The sequence below is a fragment of the Ammospiza nelsoni genome, chromosome 3 (assembly GCF_027579445.1).
Source record: "Ammospiza nelsoni isolate bAmmNel1 chromosome 3, bAmmNel1.pri, whole genome shotgun sequence".
Classification (NCBI taxonomy): domain Eukaryota; kingdom Metazoa; phylum Chordata; class Aves; order Passeriformes; family Passerellidae; genus Ammospiza; species Ammospiza nelsoni.
Window position 1 is genome coordinate 63,916,100 of NC_080635.1, and position 25,525 is coordinate 63,941,624.

The 25,525-nt window shown below is 39.8% G+C and overlaps 1 protein-coding gene across 1 annotated transcript in view; it reads right to left on the reverse strand.

The window, feature by feature from the left end:
- The window catches only part of CLVS2 (clavesin 2), a 56,570-nt gene that overhangs the window by 25,470 nt on the left and 5,575 nt on the right, over window positions 1–25,525 (reverse strand). Inside the window, exon 2 of the mRNA XM_059467463.1 lies at window positions 21,968–22,142. Coding sequence (XP_059323446.1) covers window positions 21,968–22,142 — 175 coding nt within the window. The remainder of the gene's footprint in view (window positions 1–21,967; window positions 22,143–25,525) is intronic.

The following is a 25,525-nucleotide window of genomic DNA, read 5'->3' on the forward strand; positions in this document are numbered from 1 at the left end:
TTAATTCCATTCATTAACCACACCTCGAGGAAAGAAGTTCAATTTCCTTTTTGCAACTGACAATTTGCTGCTCTGCTCTTAGCTCTAGCAACATAACAAAGGGTGGTTGCATTTGAAAATATGTCTTTTTTCTAAGTACAGCATTATTTACAAAGATATTGCTTTTGCATATGTAACATCTTTAGATGTTTATAACTAGAGATCGCAAAATGTTTATTGCTCTACTGCTAAAACCTTATTCAAATTGTAGCATCTTAAGTGCGATGCAATATACTAGACCAGAGTAACCTACTTTTTCCACGAAGCATAAGAATGTATGTAAAAAAGATCCTCCCTCCCTCCCTTATTGTATTTGTGGGGCTCCCAGACGAAGGAAGGAATGACAAATCTGCCTCCATGTTCTTAGAAGATTAATTTATTATTTTAAGATACTATATTCAAGAATCCTATACTAAACTATACTAAAGAATACAGAAAGGATACTTACAGAAGGCTAAAAAGATAATAATGAAAACTCGTGACTCCTTCCAGAGTCTTGACACAGCTTGGCACTGATTGGCCAATAAGTCAAAACAATTCACATGAAACCAATGAAGTAATCACCTGTTGCTAAACAATGTCCAAACACATTCCAAAGCAGCAAAACACAGGAGAAGCAAATCAGATAATTATTGTTTTCCTTTTTCTCTGAGGCTTCTCAGCTTCTCAGTAGAAGAATCCTGGGCAAAGGGACTTTTCCCAGAAAATATGACGGTGACACTCCCTCACCTTCCACTCTACTTTTCTGATTTAGCCACATTCTGATTTGCAGCCCTCTTCTACAGCATGGCTTAAATATTCTGCTTTCCTCTACTCCTGTCACTCCAGTGCTAGTGGTTGGTGCTACCCAGAGAATTAAATCCCCAGCACAGGGATGATGGCATATGGCATGCGTGAGTGGACTGAATGGGAGGCAGAGAGCCCTGCTGGCTGTCTCTTGCTTCCCATCCATCCGCCCCAGAGAGGGCATTGTGCCGTGCTGTCCGGCGCACCCGCGTTATTAGCGCCGCAGCCGTGCAGCCGCCATCCACGATGTGCAGGCTGCAGCTGTAAAGGCCCCTGCTGTGACCACTGTGTGTATCTCAGAGGGAGGCTGAGAATACACAGCTCCTCACTTCAGTGAGAGTATCATTAAATATTAAACCGTAAACAAGCCTCTACCTCCGCCTAGCTGAACAGGAGTCATTCCTCAGCAACACAGGATGAGCTGAAATAAAATCAGAGCTAATGTGAATATAAGCAGACACAGTCTCTTCCAACCTATCCATCCACAAATGGATGCTGTTGTTGAGACTGTGTCACAAAGCTCTTGCACCTGTACAGAAAAAATAGTTTAAGCAAGCAAAATCTTTTGTTAGATATTACCAGGTGTGGGGTCACAGCAGGATGCAGATACAGACTCAAAATGCACCACATTTTCTAGTGATAAGACATCTTCAATTGCCGATGAACAGAACTGCATTGAAATCTAAAAGGAACGTGTCAAACAGTGCATGTGTGTATGTGTATAAAAATCATTATGCCTCAAACATAAAATTAATCTCTTAAAAAAAATATTAACACGGATAATTGGGCAATTTCCAGTAGTCTATTCACTTTAACATAGATTTAAGAGCTCAGGCTATCAGCATAGGAAAAAAAGGCATTTCCTATCTAGGAACGAGAATCAGTTCCTTGTGCCCTACTGGTAAATCAATTATGTATTAGAGCTGCTGCTGCTTGACTTTTAATCCACATTAGTTCACAGACCTTAAACAAATTTGATGCTACCATATTAAAAAGGGAAAGCACTAGAACAAGTTATACATAAACAAAAAGGAAAACAGATCAAGCAAGAGACCAATTAATCAGTCAGATGCTGGCAGTGAGGGGACAGGCTGCCTATTGCCAGCACACAGAGAAATAAGAAACACAGATAAATCACTTAAATTTCCTTAAATGTAATTAAATCCAACCTGGAAAAACCATAAGATGATTTTTAACACGTTTCTTTGTTAACCTTAGTTTTTGGCAACTCAGACAAAGAAATTTGCTGACGTCTATATATGTGTACAGTGTAGCACTAGAGATTTGTAATACCTGTTCTCATCCTGAATAAACTACATTTTGAGCCACATTCTGGACATCAGACACCAGCTGTATGCTTAGCCATTTGAAGATCCTGGCTGCATATTTACTGAAATAGATAATTTAAAGCAGTACTTCAGACAGCTCTGCTCAGTTTGGAGTCTGGCTGATAAACCTTCACATGTAGCCGAAGCATTAAAAGTCTTCCATTTTCTGAGCCCAAATTCCCACATCATCGTATGCACTACAATCTTTCAGCACTAAAATTAAAGTCAGCATGAATATTTAAATGTTGTGTGACAAGAATGCAGCAGTTAAATCTGCCAGAATACAAAATGCAAAGGCTACCTTAGAATTTGAGTTCATGGGAGGGAGGAAGTGGCGGAAGGGCGTGGCGGAAGGAGAGGGAGGGAGGGGGAGAGGGAGGGAGGGGGAGAGGGAGGGAGGGAGGGAGGGGGAGAGGGAGGGAGGGAGGGAGGGAGGGAGGGAAGGAAGGAAGTGGCGGAAGGAAGTGGCGGAAGGAAGTGGCGGAAGGAAGTGGCGGAAGGAAGTGGCGGAAGGAAGTGGCGGAAGGAAGTGGCGGAAGGAAGTGGCGGAAGGAAGTGGCGGAAGGAAGTGGCGGAAGGAAGTGGCGGAAGGAGTAAAAAAAAAAAAAGCAAGGGGGAAATTATCTCAGAATTCTTGCTAGCTATTGCTACTGCCCCCCAGGAGCTGTAGTCTGAGTGCTCTAAGCTTCCATTTCCTTACAAAGTCAATGTTATTTGGTTGAAATATTTTTTCCTACAGTGCACAACCGTGTCTCCTGGAGACAGGAACAGATACAGCCTAGAGGTAAATGAGGATCTGAATGGTCCACTCAATGCTGGCAGCTTTCCCAAAATTAAACACTTCCATTTTGACCTGTTTGATACTTTTCAAATAAAAACATCTCTAGAAGGGAGATACTTTACAGTTGTTATGGAAAATTTTAGTTGTTATGGATTGGGATTCTTCTTAGAAAGGCTTTGGAGTCAAAGGCTATAATGTTTCTGTTTAAATTTTTAGAAGAACTATGGCCTATGTTTCTGTGGATAAGAATGCAGCATCTTGGAGCTATTCTAACAGATATCATTCTGTTTCTTGCTGGGATCTTACACAACACAAGCTTACACCAGAATAAGGAATTGAATTTCATGCAGATCTGACATGGAAAGGTATGTGATGCAATAAATCACAGACAAGCACAATCCTGTGTATCCCAAGACACCCTCAGTATTCAAACAGATTGCTCTGTTATTTTAAGCTGTCACACTGCTGCAAAATTTCATCACCCAGTCCTGTGACTGTGACAGACCTCACCTGCAAAGTGAGGCCATGCAGAACAACCTCCAGGGGTGATGCCCAATGGTTGTTGGCACTTCAGTAATTGGTTCTTCTCCTCTGGCTCAACTCTGCCCCAGAGTTCCAGCACAACTGAACAGTTGGTGTGCTCATTGAAGCTGCCAGCTCACAGCAGGAAAAAAGTACTGAAGGTTCTTGACCATTTCTGGGTATATAAAGTCTCATGGTGCCATTGTAGACAGAGAAGCAGTACCATCAATGCCTTCATCAAGTAACAACTCAAGAAATCTCATTCTACATATCTAAATCCACTCTGTACTTCCAGCTGACTCCAGCATTTTACAGCAGCATTTAACTGCCTCAAAGTGTCATCAAGAATGAGAAAACACCAGACACGACAACTTAGCCAATGTAAAATGTGATCATGTCATCACTATGAATAAGAGTTTATAGCAAGCGGGTCTGATGAGCCTGACTAACTCTGTGACATTCCAATCCTGCCACATCAGCCTGCAGGGGTGAGTGCAGGCTCATCAAAGATCTCCAAAGCAATGTTCTTCACATACAGCTCACTTGCTTCAACTCACTGTGGACTTGCAGTATGATTGTATCGGGTGTACTCCATCATTTCTACCTACAGAGCCAGGCATTTTCCCTAATGAAATGTACCATAAGAAACACCAAGATACACAAAGTAACATTCTACAAAATCCCAAGCAGCATCTATGCTCCACAATTAACAGTGCCCAGAAACATTCATGGAGGAGAAACTCATTTATCTATACTGTGAAACTGTTAGAGTAAGTCATAGCCACCGTCCCTCTACCAAACAATTTGGAAGGTAAACAGAAATCAAACACTGTTTCCAAAATGACCTTTGAATCTAGCTATATGCGTAGGTTAACAAAAATAATAATAGTCAGGACACAGCCTCTACAGCAGAAGGGAGCAGCCCTAGGCATGTCTGTTTTATTAGTACATAGTTATACTCAGCAAGGAACTCAGGAAAACACAAAGCAATTTTAAATTATTATGCCTCATAAAAAATAAACATATTCCCTTTCAAAAGTTAGCTATGGATTTTTAAAATTCTATTAATCACACAGATTAAACCTTTTAAATACCATTAATTAAACAGAGTGGCTACTCAAGCACTATGAGGTCTATTGTGTAAATACACAGTAAGGATGCCTGAGAGATGTTTTTGCTCACTACAGTGACCTCTACTGAATAGCGCTTTTTTACAAAAATTGGTATTACACCAATGCTTCTGTTCCTATCATCCCTGTTGAAATTTTTATTGTCCATATTCTGTACTGGTGTAATGGTGATTAGAAATGGCTGCAAGATATGAACGATTCTCCATGCAAAATATGCATCATTATTACTTTCTCAGCTGTCAGGTCTTCAGCATCTGAGTTCCTTTTCAACATCACTGAGAAATGTATTGCCATTTACATTTAAGGTAAGTTATAATTATATAATAATAAGTTATAATAGTAATATATATTATAAGTTCTGTCCATATTCCAATTAATTCAGCAGGCAACTCAAAGGTTTTAACCAAGAACCCTGGGATCAGTAACAACATTTGGTAAAGGGGGAAAGTGAGGGAGAATAGCCCAGATCTAAATATCAGTCACAAGGGAAGGACTCAGAACTCACTCACAGATAAGCAGATCTAGTGAGAGCATGCAGGGGTTTGGAGAACCTCAGTCACAGCAACACATCTGCCTGTGAGGAGCTGGACTCTGCATCAGGTAAGAATCAAGTCCACTCTGGGTAAAGTGATAAATCCAATATAAAAAAAAAATCCACATGCAGAGCTGTAAATGTTGATGGTAATAACTATTTCTGATAGTCTTAAAGAATAACTCATCTGGGCTAGGTCATTCTCCTTTTCTAGAACATACCTGTCTGAAAACAGTTCTCCTCTGCTAAGTATCTACTGAATGCTTTTTCTATGTAAGAGGCTCCATATGCATGTAATAAAAACAACTTATTCCCTATCATCAGTAGGGTGAACAGCACAACACCAGTGGGAACAGGAGCTAGATTAACAGACAAGCTGAATTCATAGTAAACAAAAAATGTAAGCAAGACCTTGCATGGTTTTGCATTTCAAAGAGAAAAAAATATTTACAAGCATTTTATACTTTTGAAATAAAACTCTCCATCATTGTGTTGGTTTTCTTTGACACTAACAAAAATATAGCTGTAGATATGTTTGCAAAAAAATTATTATCTTTTGTACAACACTATTTTTAAACAAGCATTGACAGATCAATATAGTTCAGAATGTGAGCAAAGACATTACAATATTTGTTCCAATAGAGCACAAAGTTTATAAAAGAGATGCATTGTTGCATGATCAGCAGGCTGTATATAGTTTTATATAGTCCACACAAGCTATAATTATTCCCTGATCCCTACCTATCATACTGATATGTGCTTTTCAGTACTACACAAAGCAATAACAAGTAGAGATGCTATTTACTATCAAAGCATGTGCACAAGTATATGCATCATCTACAATTTCTGCAGATGAAAAGTATTCCCAGCGAGGATCATACTGCATTGCCCTGGACATGGCTTCCAGCCAGGTAGGGAAGATATTTTCTCTTCAAATGAGAGATCTGAAATTATGCCTGAAGCAAGAATCAAATCAGAAGTCAAAATTTTGAAATTCAAGCAAGTAACTCTCTGTCCAACCTGGCAGGCCTAGCTTTGTTCAAATCCACATCAAATTGACACCAACTCTGATGATCTCCATGGACAGGCGACCGCTGCCAACTCTCCAAAGCTGCAGGGCTTTGGGAGCACAGGAGGCTGCACCAGAGCTTGCAGGACCATTAAGATGGGCACAGAGAATAAAGAGAACACAAAGGCACAGAAAGACACCAGCATCATGGATGGGAAAGTTTGGACCTCCTGCACTGGAACATCATGTCTAGCTCAAGAGGAAATAGGGTTTGGATCAGTTTTGGTGAAAGTCACCTGCACACTCACTGCAGATAACAACTGAGCCTTTTCTGCAAGGATGAAGAGCTGCATTCATTACTTTAAATGTGTTAACTAGAAATTTAATTGCTAAAACTAATTAAAGATATTGAAAATCTGGGTTTGAATCAATATTATGTAACACTAAGGGAAATTAGATCTATTTTAGGACTCTAAAAATGAGCGCAAAACAAATGGCACACACAAACATGAGCCTCTATCCCCAGGTCTCACTTCACAGCCTGGACATCTCCCAGCCTCAACACACTCACCTGTTACCTGGGAAACAACATGGAAATTTTACTTTCTAGCACCAACTTATCTAACTCTATGCCTGATGACATTTTCTTGCAGTGACAGCTCCTATTTTCACCCCTCCTGCTCCTTCTCATTAACATATAAATGCATTACAGTACATTTCATTCTAAAAGAACTTGCTGTTCATCCCATTTCTATTTTACAGTTAATGCTCAAGAAACAGGATGCCCTCAGTTACTGCCATTTTCCATCCTCTCTGCCTTCTCCCCAGTCTCCCTCATCCATGCCAACTGTCCTCCCCAGGTTTCAGTGCCTTGGGTGCTGTGGGTTACCTTTCACCTCATCACCCGCAGACTTCAGTGCTTTTTCCTTGCTCACTTCACACTGAACATCATATCCCTAGAGAACTCCCTTTTCCTATGAGCATTTCAGTGTCATTCCTGTGTCAATACACATATAACCCTATGTCTTCCACTGCCAAGCCTCACCCATCATTACTACTTGTCTGAAAGCTCACTAACAGCACTAAGCTCAAATTCACTCAGTTTTTATTTTTTCTAGTGTTGCAGCAATCCTCATAATGAACTCAGCCAAACTCACAGCCCTGGGTTTCTCTGTAAAGTCCTGTTCTCCTCTGACACCACTGTATCTGCAAGATCAACAGGGATTACCAAGTCTTTCCACATACAATGTTGTGGGAAACCTGACCCTTTATCTTTAATATCCTACTGCCACATTTTGTGCTGCCTAAAAGTTATTCTGAGTGGAGGTTTTTTTAATCAATATGTGCTTGATGAGCCCAGGGCTGTGAATTTCAGTCCATTTTGAAAGGATCAAACCCAAGAGAAAGGACAAGAAACATCACCCACCTAAGAAAAGCAAAAAATGGAAACTGGGCTGACACTATTTGAGTGACCAAATTGTGATCTATGTGAATCCTGACTGAATTCCCTTCTAAGTTTTTATTGTGTGTTGAAAAGAACATCAAGGTTGTGAACAAGGAGGGGTGAGAGAAGCAAGCAACACCTGTCCCAATATGATGCACAAATACCAAAAACATTCCTTTTGAAACCATCTGCTTTGCAGCAGAGCATGCCTCCTGCAATACAATATGTGAGTCAAAGCAGATTATGCCGAGGCTTTGCTGCAGAACATGGAACAAAGCAAGTCATCCCAAACCAGCCCCCCCATCAGACTGCGATTGATGCAAGGTCAGGAATGCCAAATAAAAAGCTGAACAGCCTGCAGGGCCTCCATCCGGCCTTACCTCAGGAAGAGGGACAGATGGTGCCAGTGACTCAGAAGAATGCCAAAAGGCTCTCATCTCACAGCAATGACCTATGTCCTGGCCCTGTGACAGTCTGTCATCCGAGCAAATGATATTTTTCAAGGACTTAAGTGTGAACTTGATGCTGGTAGCAAAACGTGACAGAGTGTTTTCACAGACAACCTCTCTTTTTGCAGCCCAGGCAAAGATAATTCTATTCTGCAGTTTCACCTGTGAGCTCCTCTGTGTGAGAAGGCAGGGCCTTGGGTAATAACGCCTGGCAACATAAATTACAGCTTAGTGTACTTCTTCTGACTAACTTTAAATTGTCAAAAACCTATCCAGGAATAAAAAGCCTCGGGGAAAACATAAAAGATTTGTGAGCAAGACTTCATAACCTTAAAGGAAATCAATCCCAACTTTAAAACGTGTAAAAATACTGCCAACAAACCTCCAGATTCTGCTCTTCTCTTTTCTGGCTTTTTTTTTTCAATTACTGTATTTGCAAAATAGAACAAAGCAATTGTAGGTCTTTTTCCTGCCTCTTTAATTTTTTTTCCATTTGCAAAGTGCAAAATAATGGCTTCCAATTTCTACTGTGGGGAAAAAAATGCTATTGCACTTATTTCCCCAAAAGCAGGCACTGAGTGCATAAACACAGGGAAACACCAGCTCAACATCTGGTCACGTACAGGAGGCAGGACTAATTTAGGACAAACAGAACAGGGACAGAGCTTTGTATTGGTAGACCAAGACCTGGGCACAAATGAGCTGCTGAGAAGACCTGTGCTAGTAACAGCTCCTATGATGGCATTCTTAGAGACACAGTGCTGTAATGACATAAGCACATTAAGCTTCATTGGGAAGAATAATTTTCTCCTATTAGACAAAACAACACAGAATGCGGCAGCTACATCTTAGACCAAAGTGCTATTCTGGGGAGCTGTTCCACAACAAAAGCTTTATATTGCACCTTTATGTCCCTTACAACACAGACACTTCTACTCTTCCAGTCTCAGCTCAGTACACCAAACACTTGGGGGCTTGTCAGCAACAACTCAGTTTCCATTTGCCCTCCCAGCTCAAGAACTGTTTCTCAATACCCACCCTGCTTCACATGGGCCCTCAAGTACTCTGCCCTCTGTCCCATTCTTTTTTTCCCCATGTGTCAGTCTGAGTGTGAGTTCACACATCACCTCTGTGCTGGCAGCTCACACGGAGACATCCCCAGTGCCCTTCTGAGAAATAATTTAAATCTGCAGTGTGTTGTTCTTAGAAATGTCCAGCTAAAGCCCAATGTAGCAAGAAAAAGACATCCTAAACCTGCCAGCCTTACCACCATTCTCAAGCCTTGCACATGACAGAGCTGAGTCATTCATCACATTCAGGCCCTGTCATATTTGATTTCAGCTGCTCTCAAGCCCCACACATCCCACCTCTGTTTACATTCTACAAATTCTTCTTGCATGGTGTTGCTTAGACAATGTAACTGGCTGAGAAAGTGTGCTCACCAATGCAGCAAATTATCTTTTTTTCCAAAAACACAGAAGTGTGGCTTTCCTGTTTTTCACGGAAGACATCAGTGCTGCAGATGCACATTTTTTTCATCTCAATCCTCAGGTCTGGTTCCTAGGCTGTAATTTAATGAAAGATTAAAGACTAGCTTATGAAAGTTCACCACGGCAACTGCTGATGTCATTGGGAACTGGATTCACAGTCAGGGCTTAAAGAAAGATGAAGACCATATTGATAATTTACAATATTTCTGACATTATTCATCTACCTAATTAAGCCACAACTCCATGCCACCACATATGCTCAGAACTGAATGAACAGAAGATGTAGCACCATTCATATGCTTAGCTATTGGTGCTACATAAAACTAGCCCACAGAAATTAAGTGTTCATGGAAGGTGTAGATTATTTACTCCTTTCTTATGAAGAAGCAGAAAAACAGAATTATTCATACATGTACTTCATGATGCCATGCCTTTAATAATCCTAGTGAAAAAAGTATGGACATTCTAAATGCTGCATCCTACACGCTGTAAAATGAAGCAAGATTTTTTTATTCATTTAATTGCAAGCACATTCAAGTACTGAAGGAAAGGAGACACACTGACAGCCTGGACAGCTTTGCTGGTAATCACTGCCATGTTTGCCATCCTTTAGGGAAGAGGTAAAACCTTTGTGTATGTACGAACACAAGAAGAAAAAGCACATTCAAAGTAACTGAAGTGTACATATGTTCCCCTTCTGACTCTTTCTGTAACAAGTTACTGCTAAAATGCCTCCATGGTAGTTTGTTGCTTACTTCATCCTTCTACAGCAGCTCAAAAGCAATGTACTGATGGGCAGCCAGCCCACAGCATGGAGATACACCCAGTAAAGGAGAATATCTGCCACATACCCATAACCTTCAGGGATGGCGAATAAGGGGCTGTTCAGGACTTTAGCAGATTCCATGAGGAAACAATGCAATTAGGGGAGCAAGCAAAGGCTGATTACACAGATTTAAGAAACACTAGCGATGAGTACAAACAGTTACGCTTCATGTATCTACTACTTACTAGGATTTTGTTGACAGGAATGAGGATGGAGGGAGACAGACCATCTTCTCCCTGCATTTAAGTGAAAGCCATGAGACCTGGAACTGTGCCTGAGTGCTGGACACACAGCCAAGAGGCTCTGCAGTTCTCCTACCCAGCGTGGCTGCCATCCTCATTACAAAAACAGGGCAAGGTTGTCAAAGGGGAGCTCTTAAAAGAAGACATTTCCAGTCCCCATAAGAGACTAAAACAATCCACCAAGAAGATTTAATGGGACAAAGTATAAGAGGACAAAGAAAAAAATACACAGTAAGGCTCAACTCGCATGTAAGATGCTGCTTAGTTTGGCTTCATTCTTACAACTTAAAGCAAGAACACACATGGTCCAACATGTTCCCATGGATCTTCAAACTAATTCATCCTTAACTGGCTTTCACACAGCTGTCTTTAAAGGTTTGTGTGCTACTTTCATTTGATACTGCATTGATTTTCTCTGAAGTTTCCTCCTACCATGGCTACCCTGATCAATTAGTGTGCTATAAATAGAGCAGTCAGATTCCTTTCACTGGTCTCATTAAATTGCACTCCTGCTGAATTTCTGTGGAGAACAGAATTGGATCATACTGATAGCAATAGTATGAAGACGTCCTAGCGTTTTCCAGAGAAAATCAATTGCTCAATATTCCTAACAAAATGCTTTGAAAAGCATGACCCAATGGATCTCAGCTAATGCCCAAAACATATGTCAAACCTTGCTTGCAGATCTGCATCCCCAAACCCCTGAAAAATAAAGAATGAGGAAATAAGTGGTTAAGAGGCTCAGGCAGCTTCTCACTGGTACATAATCCCTCATCAATCACTACTATTTAACTGCATCCCCTCATAATGGAAACATGTTGCTGGGGGTATGCAGTTAACCAATGTAACCCATGTAAAATGAATTAAGAATTTGAGGAAGAACATAGCCTCAAGGCACGGTTGGTGCCTGTCAAAGTCACCACGTTATGGTGGTGTGCTCACTGACTAAAACCAGAAGGGAATGATAATATCTGGTGCTGTGGTAAAGCTCAGTTACTGCAGCAGATGTGTGACAGCTATGATTTCAAAAATGTTAATCTTTATTTTCCAATGGTACGTCTACACAGCTTTTAAAAAAATTGTTTTACAGATGACAATTTAGTCAATGAGACTGATAAAACCAAAAGAGAGGAAATATAATGATCTACTTTGAAACATTTCAAAATCTAAACTGAAGGGCAGTTTTTAGGTCTGTCTTCTGCCCAACACCTTGCTCTATCCCTTCATAATTATCCTGTCTTCTCCTGACATCCTTAGTGTCCTCTTTTTCCCTTTGTTAAGCACTATCCTTCAAAATCTTTTCCATCTTCCTTGCAGAAGGAACCTAGATTTTCACCATATACTCTTCTGCAGGTTGAAAACCCCTATCGCAAAGGCTGGGTTTATAACTGCACTTAAATTACCGAATGTATCCAGTGTTTCTGCATGGACTCACTGTGCCTGGAGCATATTCCATGGGTTTCCTGCGTAAAGACCAGAAAGATCCACTGCAGATTTCAGAGGACTGGCTGTACCTTGCGAAGACTTTCTGAGGAGAATGCTGGAGGACTACCAGTACTTGATGATTCGCCCTGGGTTCTGTATACTTTGCACAGTGGCCCTCAGCCAGAAGATGCAGTATTCTAAATTTATATTATACTATTTAATCTATACTTTCAGTCAAGTAGCTTAGCACGAGATGAAGGCAGGTCCCAGCAAACTCAGAAGCTTTTGTAGGTAATAAGGCACAACCAGTGCAAGGTCAGGTAAGAATTAGTGAAAGCTGCAGTTGAAACACACCTTTAGGGAGGCTCTCCCCTGAATCACAGCAGAAACACCTTCTCCTTCCAGGAAGTGTTTTTAATGGTGGACATGGCCAAGGGTTGAAATCCAATTCTCAGAAAGAAAGCTCTGCCCCAAAAGATTTTAACAGCTATAAAGGATTCATGAGAACCAACTAAAAAGAGCAGGGAAATAACAAATACATTTGAAAACACAGTCTTTAATCACTGATTAAAGATTGCATTTTCCAATGGCACTGTGTGAAGTTTAAGTGAGTCCTATAAAATAAGGGACTATTTCATAGTCAAAACCTAAACTGTGAGGGACAACTTAAAACGTGATCCAAAAGAACAAGCAAGCACCTCGGCACAGCCAGAACTGTGCTGGGGGAGATGCTGACTCAGTGTCAGGCGCTGGAGTGAAATTCATTCTTTTTGATTGAATGTAAATTTATTTTCCTCAAAAAGGATGATATGTTCAGCCACCTCAGATTTCAGTCCATATCCATGTTTGCATATTCATTATGCGAAAACAAATCACTACTACCCAATCCTTTTCATTACAGAAAACACTGGGAAAGATTAAAAACAGTATTTTAATTTTCTACTTAATAAGAAGAGATTTTTTTAAGAATATATTCTGACTTTTGCAAAATATGCAGGAAAAGACTATAGAAATGCTTTTTGGGGAAGGGAGCTTTTTTTTTTTAAGCATATTATCCACACTGTAATATGATATTTTAGAAAGAATTAATACTTTTTTCTTCAGAAACACAATTTTCTTCATTTGTTATATATCCAAAGTTTCAGCTCCTGAGCTGCTTTAAATCACCACCAAAGTATCACTAATTTAAACATTTATGCCTATTAAAACATTCAAAAATTGAATTTTCTAAATTGTTTTATGATTAGGAAACATGAGATGAGAGAAACCTTTACTAGCCATATAATTTCTAATTTTTTACGGTACTTCCCCCAGAGATGTTTCCCACAGTTGTTTTCAAACATCAGTGAATTACGACAGCAGCGTTCTTCCTGCACAGCAATCACTTATAAACAAAGTCAAAATTTTGCTTATAACCAAAGGCAAATTGGATTCATCAAAAATAATTGTCAAAGGAGGTGAACACTTGCTAAGGAACATTAACCAAAATCACCAAAAAAAATACATTGCATTGTTTTGTGGATGGAGCACTATGACTTTGCTGGCAGAGGTACCACATGCATGGGCAGTATGTGCAGAAGACACTAACATAAAGACAACTGTGAACAGCCAAATAAGATCACGGAGTATTTATTAGCATCATGGAAAATAAAGGTTAGATTGGTTTCAGAAAATAATTACAAAATTATCTAGTGTGTACTTCTGAGGTAAATGTGAAAGATGCATATATAAAATGGATTGATAACACAGGTAAATTGAACACTATTTAAAAAAACATATTTAGGCTCTCCACATAAAGAGGATCCCACTGATTTTTACATCTCAACATCTCCAGCGCCAAAGAAGTCAGGAGGAACATCTCCAGGTCCTGATTACAAATCACTGCTGCTGCAGATAGGTACTGCATCAGAACAATTCCCTTCTATGGGTTACTGAGAGTCACAAACCAATTCCTACTTTGGACCCAACAGCACACAGTGAAATAGCAAAGAGTTTTATAGGAGTTGACATTTTGAAATAGAAAAATTAGAACTAATGCCGAGAGAAAATCTGAAGAGCAAGAAGTCTTAGAGGGGTTTCCAAAGTGAGTGCCAGACTTGCCTTCAAGCTTTTAAATTAAACTGTGGGAAGCACTAGAAAACATAATGCACAGGATAATCTTGCCTTAGCAGGAAGGTGAACTATGATCTTAAAACATGTCTTCTGTCTCTAACATTACAACTTACAACAAATTACTTTTATTTCTGAGTGACCTTACAAGGAAGACTACTATTTATTCCCTTTATTGCCTTAAGATACTGAAGAAAAGAGAAATATTTAGACCTTGACTGAGAAAAATCACTTTCAAAAATAAATAGATATCCTGAAGCTGAGGAATGGTTATAACCACATAGTTGTTGAAGTGTGGTTTACCAGAGACAACAGAAAGTCATTCACAGTGACAAGAATTAATTGCCTATACTGAGTTTGTGCTACAAGCCCTTCATGTTTGTGTCACCTTAGTATTGTATTCATTTTTCAGCCTAATCAGAGCAATTAAGTCACTCTCTTTAGTTAATGCATATAGATTCAGTTTCCTAATAAAAAGAAAAACAGAAATGTGGACAGTATTTAGCAAAAGCTCAAGAAAGAAGCAACCTTCAGGTACGATTCTCTTCTAAGATGCAATAATTTTATTTGGATATTTTTCTCTATTGACAAAACTGATGGGAAAATGTAAACTATGAGCATTTTCATTGGTTTCTAGACTAACCATATATACTTTGCTGAGCAGAAGAGAACATCAGATTAAAACAAAAATTCTTTTTTCTAGATCATGCCATGTAATTCCAGTAACATCCTCAGAAGCTGCCAATGTCTCCTGCCTGGCCCCATGAGGGGCGAGTCACATGTACCAAGCAGGCCAGTTCCTCTGGCTTGAGGAACTAAAAGGAGAGTTTCCTTAACAGCCTGGTGTCTAAAGGACTCACTTGGCATGTGAACAGATCAGGAATCGCTCTCCAGTGCTACTTTCATTACTGTTATGAAGAGCAATGGGAACATTTGAGTTTGAAGGTGATTGGAAGCCAGATGTGGAGAGCATTTGGCCAGTGAGATTACAAAAGGCTGAAATCTCCTAAGGAGTCTAAGATGAAATTAATGTGCCATGCAGTCATCTGTGGTGACTGAGGTTTTGGAGGATGCCATCAGAATAGAGACAAAAATACTCACATGAGTAAAGACTCCTACAAAGTAAGACAATATCAGCAGGAGTGAGTTGAGGAACTGGGGAAACAGTAGGACTGTGGCAAAGCCTGCTCAGAGGAGAAAGGGCAGGAGGAACAGCAGAAGAGTCTGTGCCAGCTAGATCAAAGTGTCTGAACAAAAGCCAAGCTCCCCACAACTAATCACGCCTTGCTTACAGCAAATATCTGCAAACCACTGGCAAAGTGCCCTCTGTCTGTCTTTGCTCAGGTTCACATGGAGGATGACAACCTACTGCAGGCAGATACTCCACTAGCTCCAGCAGCAGTGTTCGGAGGGTGGATATTTAACTCCATTAAGCTTCCTTGCAGCTTTCAGTAAGATGCCACAGAGCAGAGTTTCTTGGGAGGAAAGGAGATTTTAGTGTGCTGCTGCTTCTCATTTCTTTCAGGGGTGGCAGCCCACGTGGCAGTATGTGCATTCAAAGAGAATCTAATGAGAAGCTCTTAATTTAGCCATGCTAGAATTCAGACTCCTGGCTTGGGCGCTCAAGATCAAGACTAAAGTCTTGAATCCTCCTGATCAAAAATAAATGTCAGCTGGACTCCAAATACATAAACTGTGACTGATAATCACACTATAGCCTGTCACAATAGGCACCCCAAATTAGGAAACACTTAACAGTAACTTTTCAGTGGAATTATTTGGGATAGAAAAATAAGAAAAAATGATTATGGTATCCCCTCATCTTAAGAGTGTATTTGTGAGAATACATAAATCAACAGTCCAAAGGCATTAAACCCTATTTTTCATGAGCATCATAAAAGAATCTAGCAAGGGAGTTAATTATTCTGTCTTCAGATAACAGGTTAAAAACTGGGACCACACCATCTGTGGTGTCTGTGTCTACACAGACATGCCTGTTTGCAGCTGAACTCAAGCTATCGTCATAAAGTCCTTTCTCACCCAGCACGTCAAGCTCATCCAGATAGCAGGCGAGGAGCTAGAAATAACAATCACTTCCAGTCTACCCAGTTTCCACAGGAAATTGCTGCTAAGCATTTTTATGGTCTTTTTACAAGTAAGGAAGACCAAGTGTATGCTAACTCTTGAAATTAACAAGCTCTTAGGAAAAATATCCCATTTAACTGCTGTTGCTGCAGAACATGAGTTGAACTGGTATGAAATTATGCTGTTTGCAAGCACATCCTTCTGTTCTCTGGGAGGTTCTGGGCTCAGGGGACCCTAGCATTTACAAATAATTTAATTCTTTGCTTAAAAAAAAACCAAACCTGAATTAAATTATTTACTAGACTTCCTAAAAATGGAAGATACTCCCATTAAAATTTTGAGTCTGCTACTTTTTAATATTCTGTCAAGCAGTATGTGATGTGTCAGGACCCTGTTCTCAAAAAATAGTAGACAATTCAAGCACTGAGTGAGAGGAGTGAACGGTTTTAAGTCTGGATGTAAAAACATTTAAAGCTCTATTTTGTGCTTTGCAGCTCACTGCTAGCACAAAGTGTTCCTTCAGCTCATTATTAACAATCTCATGCACTGCATGGAGCATGTGACCATGTAATTATATGAAGTCATGATACTGCTTCCAGAGGCATCCCTAGTTCTGGAAGTTCCTGTCCTAGGAATCCTTGGCACTGCAGCATGCTGGTTGCATAGGCATAGCCCAGAACCAGGTGGCAAAGTTTAAGCACTCTGTGCTTGTTGAACCAACCCCAATGTTCAGCCAGATTCCTTGCAGGACCCTGTGATAGAGCTCACACTTCAAGAAAATGGGAGTAGCAAGTCCTGTCACTGTCATCCCCAAACTGTACAGGGTCTGTGTCTGGTACTTCCACCTTGCAGTGCTGCAGCAAATCTGGCTGGGGATATTGTTCCTACAGCTCACAAGAACAGCTGTGTGAAAGACGTTTTTGAAAACAATTCTAGCTGCAAGGATGCTGCCTTCATTAACTTTCTGGTTTGCTTTCATTTTTACAGGACTGAGTTTGTTTCAGCTTATGAAGCCTTCCTCTGTTACAAAAAGAAAAACGACACAGTCAAAAGACCTGCCTTGTGCCCCATAACACCATCACTGTTTCTGCCAAACACCCTTGTCCCAGAAGTAAGAGTCTTCTGTCTTCTGCAACAATGCTGACTGTCCACATATGCTCAGCTCCCCATTTAAATGTGTATCATCTCTTTTCCACCAGCTTTTTAACTAGAGGAGAAGCATTCGCATTCAGCCAACTACACACTTTTACAAAGCATTGAGATGTACAGCCTGCCTGAGTGAAAACATGCATGAAAAAAAATCTGTCATGATGCAACTACTATTATGCACTAAATAGAAATCAATATTTAAGGAGGAATTAGTGGCCCAGGTTTTAGAATACTAAATACCAGTTAATCAGTTAATGTGATTCATGCATACATATAGTGTTCCATTTTGCAAAACTCAATTATAATTACCCCCAAAGCTGTCCGAGTTAATAATTCCAACTTTCAATATGATTTTCAAATTGAATTTTCAGTCTTTGAAACTGTTTTCACCTGCCTTATGAAAACATTACTGTCTTGATAATTAAAATTAAAAATTTTTAAAAATCCATATAAGGATTTACGTAAAAAAGGACTATCACCAAAAAAAATAATCATACCCAGAACTCTCTCTCTCTTTCTTCCAAGCGGTTCTCAGCTAGATGTTTTGGTAGTAGTGGTCAGGGCAGTGCCAGAAACAGTAAAACAAAAGGCAGGTTTTCAGAATGGGCAAGGGAGTGGAATATACAAAACTTGACTTCATCATGCCATACCAAAAGTCCACCTAGCCTTATATCCTGTCCTTAACAGAGGCCAAAACAGAGAGCTAGAGCAGCTACAACTTGGACAACATATGTGATTATTTCCAGTCAGCATCCACCTCATTTACAACTTTGTACAGCCCAAGGAATTCTGAACTTTGATTTGGCTTTTATATATTTACCAATCCTCAGTTCATCTCTCTTTTCATTTTCCCTAAATACAGCTATTTAAGCTTCCAGAATTCCTCATGGCACAGAGTTCCACAAGTTACCCAGATGTTGCACAAAGGTGTTTTACAAAGAGCCAGGCCTCCTCCTAGTATCACCTGATGGTGCCCATTTCTTAAAACGTAAATAACAAATAGCAACTGCAGCTTGTCCACTCTCTCCAGCCACCCATGATCTTTTTTGCATCCTGGTCTGACCTCTGTATCCCTATCCATAAGGACCCTGCTTTAAGGAGGAGGTTAGATTTGCCAAGCCTCTGAGGTCTCTTCCAAGCTGAATGATTTTATGGTTTCACAGATTTCTGTACTTTCCCTCTACAATTTTTCTTCTTCCATCCAGATGAATTCCAGCCAATTTAATTGTTCCTTACCCAGAAACCATCTGATACATTCTGGGCTTTTTGCTCAGAGTTCATCACCATCTACAGAACTTTAGGACTGGTTTTCTTCAGAGCTCTCAAAAGTTCTCTCTTCTATGGGAAAAATAGCCGAAGCACACAGATTGCAGCCCATTACTAGTGAAGGAGGCAAAATTTTGTAAAGTTTTTGAAAGAAATCTTAAGAGGCACTCAGATATTGATGCACACAATGCTGTAACATTCCCTACTTGTTGCCATCATACTGCACATCTTCCACACCTTCTCATTGATTTCTCATGGTCGGCTCCTCACAGCTCCTCACAGCAGCAGCAGCAGCAGCAGCAGCAGCAGCAGCAGCAGCAGCAGCAGCAGCAGCAGCAGCAGCAGCACCAGCAGCAGCACCAGCACCAGCAGCACCACCACCACCTTCTTCTTCTTCTTCTTCTTCTTCTTCTTCTTCTTCTTCTTCTTCTTCTTCTTCTTCACAGCCCAGCCAACAAACTCCAACTCTCTCTCCACCCAGCTAACCCACTCTTTTGTAGCGCTCATCCTCATTGGACACAGCTGTGGCCTGTTAAAGGCAGGCCTGTTCCTAATCTTTGGTGATTGGCACAGCTGCAACTCCTCAGGGGTGAGACTACCTTCTGCACTACCTTTATTTTCTTACATTCTACCCCCCCCCACACCTGCTTTCAGGAGCACAGCTGCTGAGTAACATGAGCATCTTCACAAGCCCTAAATCAGTGATTGGCTACAGAAATCAATGTATGGGGAAAAGTGGGCACCTAAAGACTGGAACACACAAACATCCACATACTGAATGCAGTAGGAAGAGTCAACACAAAGTCCTAAAGTTGAGGCATGTTCCAGCTCTCAAAAAATAATTTCCTTCTGTCTTTAAACTAGGGAAAGTGTAGGAGCTCTAAGTGCAAATTCTTTTTCTCAATGATGAGGAGCAACAGGAATGCTGTGGGCACAAGCATCTGCAAGGAAAGTGTTGTTTCTTTTTTCCAAAAGCACACAGCCAGTGTATGAGCTGGGAGTGGAGCATCAAGAGTCCCAGCTGAGTGCCCCCACCTCCACATAAAGTTTCCTTGTCTAGCAAAACCATTTGTCCTACAAGTCAGCCCTGACCTACACTGCACCAATTGTTTGGCAAGCACTGTTGTGATGGGTATGCTAGAATTTCACGTCAGATTACAGACAATCACTGTCCTGTAAGTGTCATGATCAAAAGCCTCTTTTCCTGGAAACAGCTACCAAGGAAGTTTTTCTAATTTATACAAGTAAGTTTGGGGTATGATTATTCTTTCCACACTCCTGTTTAACACATATGCAGACAAAGTTTGTACCAGAACTCATCTTCTTCTATACAGCAGAAAAGTGTATATTTACTTCTCTTATTTCAAAAGCAATTTCTTAAACATTAGGCCATTGTGAAAAGCCAAAAAATGCCATAGCTTGTAAAGCCTTTGGTACATATCATATTGAGTATTCTGCTCACTATGGAAGCTAAGCAAATATAAGGCAAATTCGGTAGATTTCATTCAGGAGGCAAAGGGATTTGGTTAACATCAAATTCAGTGGTCACTAATCCCACTCTCACTGTCCTCTTGTGCCTAAGCAACCCAAATATTTAAATTCTTCAAATAGTAAAGTTCAGCATCTTGAGCCCTGTTAAATCTTATAAGCCAAAGCAAATTTCATTTCTCTGATTAAATAGAAAGTATTTAGAAAAATCATAAATAAATAATGTGTCTGAGTTTTTCTTGTTCTCTTTCATTCTACCTGATTAAGCACTTTTTACTTTGACATCATCAAATGAATGATGTTTTCGCTATGCATTTTTCTCCAAAATAAAAGGCAGTCATTAAAATGCCTTTTCCTTCTTTCTTCTGATGTATTTCACACCCACTTTTGCATCTCTGCAGTAAAGAGTACTGAAGGCAGTACTCTTTACACAAAATGGTGCCATATGTGCTGGCCACCATCAGCCTTGGGATATTAGAAAATACAAAGCTGGGGGCATGGGTAAGTTAAGTAAGCCAAAGGACTTCTCCTCAATTCAGTCATGAACCAATTGATGGCAGGAGAATGCTGAGTCTCAGGGCCCACCTGAAGTTTGGTAGGTCACCCCTCATATTTTCAGATGCAAAATGACCATCTCTGAATAATGCCCAAGAAGAAACACCACCATTTGAAAACAAAGACTACTAATGCATTTGCTCATGTTCTAAACCAGAAAACAATGGCTAACTTTGAAAAAAAGCACAAAAAAGAAAGCAACTTTGAGAGCAAAAAAAGGAAATGCAGCATTTCTAGAGCACAGGTCTCTCTGCTGCCTTCTAAGGTAGTTGTGAAGATGATGAAATCACACTGTTGCATAAGGAAACACAACAAAATGAGACCTGAGATCTTTGTCTCATGTCACTACCCTTCTGTGTGCAACAGCAGGCTGAATACTAGTTGAGCCATTTCATCAGTTCGATCAAAACTCCGTATTACTGCTATACAAGTTTCTTCAGAAATCTCACTATCACAGTGAAAAAAAGTTCAAAGGTAAGGCTGTTATTTTTCTTTATGAGTAACAAAAATGTATAAATTATAGAAACATTACAGAAGAGGAATATATGTCCTTCTAAAAGCAAGGCACACTGCCACAGGAGTGAATTAGATATTTTTAAAATGGCAACTCAGGCTTGTGTAGAAAACAAGTACCTTAGTTTCTCATTTTAACAACAATAAAATACCATGGGAAACAGATGCGAGTTACACAGTATCCTTTTCACCAATGTGCCTGTGCCATGTAAAGTGCATTTACAATGAGCTGAAAAGAATTTAAATCACTGCATACTCAATCCCAGAGGCTGCTGCTCAGATTAATCCTGACCCAGAAAAAGAGCCAAGCACATGCTGAACTTTGAGTAAATAAATAGTCACAGCTAATCACAGGCCATGCACTTTCATGACAAATGATGTAGAGCTTGTCCCCAAAAGAATGAACAAAAAAAAGCAACCTGGCATGGCAGCAGCAACCCCAATGTCATTAGCCCTGTGCATAACTACAACATAAACTGATTGCTTCTAACTTCCTGTGGCAGAAGCTACCATCTGAATTTACAGAGAGACACGCACTTTGGAACAAAGACAAAAAAATTACCTCATATTTATAGCAAGGAAGGAGCCTACACATCAGGAGTTACTGCAGTTAGCTGACTGAGTTCACACTTTTGTCACAAGCAGCTTGCCTGTACACCCACACGTTAAGGTGTTAATAGCCTTGCTATTCATAAGTTGTTGGAATTTTGTTTTGCTTGGGTCTTTTTTATCAACCTAGATTTGTAATGAACTGCAAAACGAAGAAGAATTGGGAAAAGAAAGAAAATAATAATGGTACCTGAAGGCCTTCTATGGCTAATCTAAGCATGCTTGGTGTGAGCTTGGAGGCCTGCTTGAAGGTGAAGTTGCTCCAGTCTATAATCAAAACAAATCCATTCACTTGCAGCTCAGGGTCTTCTATCATGGCTTCTAAAGAAAGAAGTATGGCACGCAGAATATCCACCAGCGTGTACCTGAGAATGGGAAGAGGAGATTTGGTTAGGAAAGGAGCAACAACCACACAGGTGGAGAAGTTCTGAGCAGTCTCTACCCTTTGTTAAAAGTTTACATCAAAGATTGCAAATGTGCCCTCAGATGCGCCTAAAGCTGGGAAATCTTCAAAAGCTCCATTACTGGAGCTCATCTTCTGGAGCAGAATTATGTACCTATAGATCATCAGCCAGCCAGAACAAACTACAAGAATGTAACACATCAAAAACACATTTGAACTTCTCCGTAGTATCCTAAGCTGCCTTAGTATCTTTATGTGGAATTGCATTAATGAAAATAATTGCATTATCTGTGTAAGAACTTCTACACAAATTGTATTTTTCTAAAATCATAATGGTACAAAAACCTGAGACTAATACTAGAAGTGTAGATCCAAAGTCTCTTCCTATATTTTCCTAAGGAAATGAAATAATAGGTCCTAAAAAATTATCAGCTGATATTGGGAATTTCCACATGCTCTCCTTATCCCACTCTCTGTGTAATTTTTTCTCTTAAATCCACAAGTGCAGAAGGCTGATTACTCAAGGATCTTAAAAGCAGAAGGTAACACACACTACGGCTTTGAGGTGTTTGTCTACTAAAGGTGCCCCTGTTCATGGCAGGAGAGTTAGAACTGGACGATCTTCCAACCTAAAACATTCTAGGATTGTGGGATTTTATAAACAGTAATCAACAGACATAAATTTGCCAGTCCACACCACAATATCAAATGAGGCACTAGAAAGTTAAACCTGAAAAATATCAGAAATACAAATATTCCAGAAATGAAAGAGTTAAATATTCAGTGTACAGATATTTTTAAGCAAAGCTCTTTAAATGCCTTCCATGATGACATCAAACAGAAGTTCTCAAAATTGTGAGTCCCCTAGAGAATTCTTCACCATTCTGTGTATGTAGCAAAGAGCATGTGTGCCTACTTAGAAATTAAATTAAATTATACTGAATTTGACTTGCTTTAATACAATGAGTATACTGCTCTGTTGTGGACATTTTGAAAATATCTGCAAAAGGAAATAACACCAGTGAAATTTATCTGTCGTAGCTGACTCCTCCCATCTTTCCATCTTTGTTTATTTAGCCATCTAAAACTCAGTGAACTTCCAATAATGCATTCATAGGAAAGGGATCAATAAAGGACTCTCCTAATGTCTGAACAGGAGAAAGTGTGTTTTCTCCAGAAAACAAAAAGGGAAGCGTTAAAAGTAATTTTATAAAAACAAAATTCTTCCTTTCATTTTAGAGATACTTTGTTTTTTTATTTTTGTTCAATTGACAGGGATAAAATTTTTCATATTCACTCCTTTAAACTTTTCTGAGATTTAACTCTTTTCTAATGCTTTACTTTTATGAGATCTAAGGTTTACAGGAAGTTTGGAATGCCTTGGTCTGAGGACGGTTTTGACCACAGCTCATACAAGGAATAGATTTAAAAATGTTCAAATTCTAAAATTTGCCTCAACCCCACCTGACATTTAGGTTATCCTGTTCAAAAGATCTCATTCTCCAGAAGGGCTCCACAGTGCAGAACCCTACATTCTGTCCTGGAATGAGGGTCCCAAGTTCCAGATGTGCATCTCTACTGTCCTCCCTAAGGAGTTTAAGGAGATTTCACATGCCTTGGATTAACAGCTTCCTAGTGGCACAAGATTGCTAGAAATCTGGAGCATCAGACATAAAGATTCTTTGTTTATGAGGCCAGTCAGCTCTCTAAGACTGACCTAAAAATGCTTTTTTTATGTATACCTAAGAGTCCAATACAAGATGTATACACGTAAACAGAAATATGTGTTTAATTCATTTAAGTAAATGGGAAAACTGTCAGGCACCAATGGGAACAGGATTTCACCTGCCACAGAGACTAAATAAGAGTCACAGGGCTGGGTCTCCACCAATCTGTGCCATATTCACCACCACCATAACTCCTACTGTAGGTCTAAGTGTAAGAAATACAGTGCACAATAACAATACTATTTATGTTTACTCAGTGAAAATAAGAGAGAAGCCCTGCATAAAACCAGTCCAGCTAAAAGCAATCAAGAATACTTTCTGCCAGAGGGAGGTACCTGAAGTATTCTTAAAGTCTAAAAAGCTACATCAGGAGTACACAGGGACATGTCACTAACAATCAAGCTTCCCACCTCAAACACCCTTCAGGGCAATTAGTGAAGATAGGAGCTATTCTTCCTTCTGCACTGGATCTCTTCTCTTGGTTTCAATACTTTACTTAAGTACAGTGCAGAGCACCAGAGACAAATCCATTAGTATTTAAAGCAGCTTTTACTCTGAACACATGCTAAGGCGCCAGAAATGTCAACCTGGTGTGGTAGATGAAATCTCCGGTGATGCAAAATGCTGAGTATTGAAAGTATCAGCTAAGCAGCTCAAGCAAAAAACCATGGCTGAAGAAACTGCACAGAAGCTTTCACACAGAACAGAGTTATTTGTGTAAAGACTCATCTTTAATCCATTCCAGCCCCATTTTTTCGGACATTTCACCTCACTGCTACCGCTAGGATGCACAGGCTCTGCCAGTCCACCCCTGGCTGGACTTTGGGGAAATCAAAATCCTATATAAAAAGAAGATGGAAAAAATTACTCTGGAATTTGTTGCCAAAACTTCTGTTCCACACTGAAATTACTTTCCAGACAAATACAGAAATATGACCAGTCAAAAGTGAGAAAACCAGGACAAGTGTGAAATATATTTGGTCCAAGGCAGCTTTGACTGCCTTTCTACTTTAAAGAAAAAGAAAAAAAAAAAAAGAAAATATTAGCCCTTAATTTGAAGAGACTATGGTGTACAGTCTGAGGGGAAAATGGTTCTGTTTTATTCTTACTGTGCTAAGTAAAAACATGTACTTAAGGAACAGCAAGCCACACATTTTGCCCTGGCACCAGTTTTCTAATGACTTGCTCCAGTGCTGTCAGATATGTAGGATGTGCTGGGCCCAACTGGCTGCAGTGCATGTTCTGTAGCAGCCTGAAGTTCTGTGAATAAATAAATCCTAATATATTTATGGCTAAATTCAGTTGCATTCACTTGTTTAAACAGACTCTTATGGGACATATTGTAGCTAGCAAGATATTACTAATTGCTAGGATAATCAAAAACTCACAGTTAATTTAAATGTATTTAAGGCCTTCTATTTATAGAACCATGCTTAATTCAACAGAAAACTTGGTCAAGTTTTTCAGTCCTGTTATTAATGTGAGTAACAAATGCTGGAAATATGTTAGCACATATATAATGCACTCTTAATGTTCCTTTTTTATGTGAGTCCTAGTTTGAGACTGACTGAAGCAGGGACTGGTGGGCAAGACATACTCTGTTACCTCTTGAAATTTT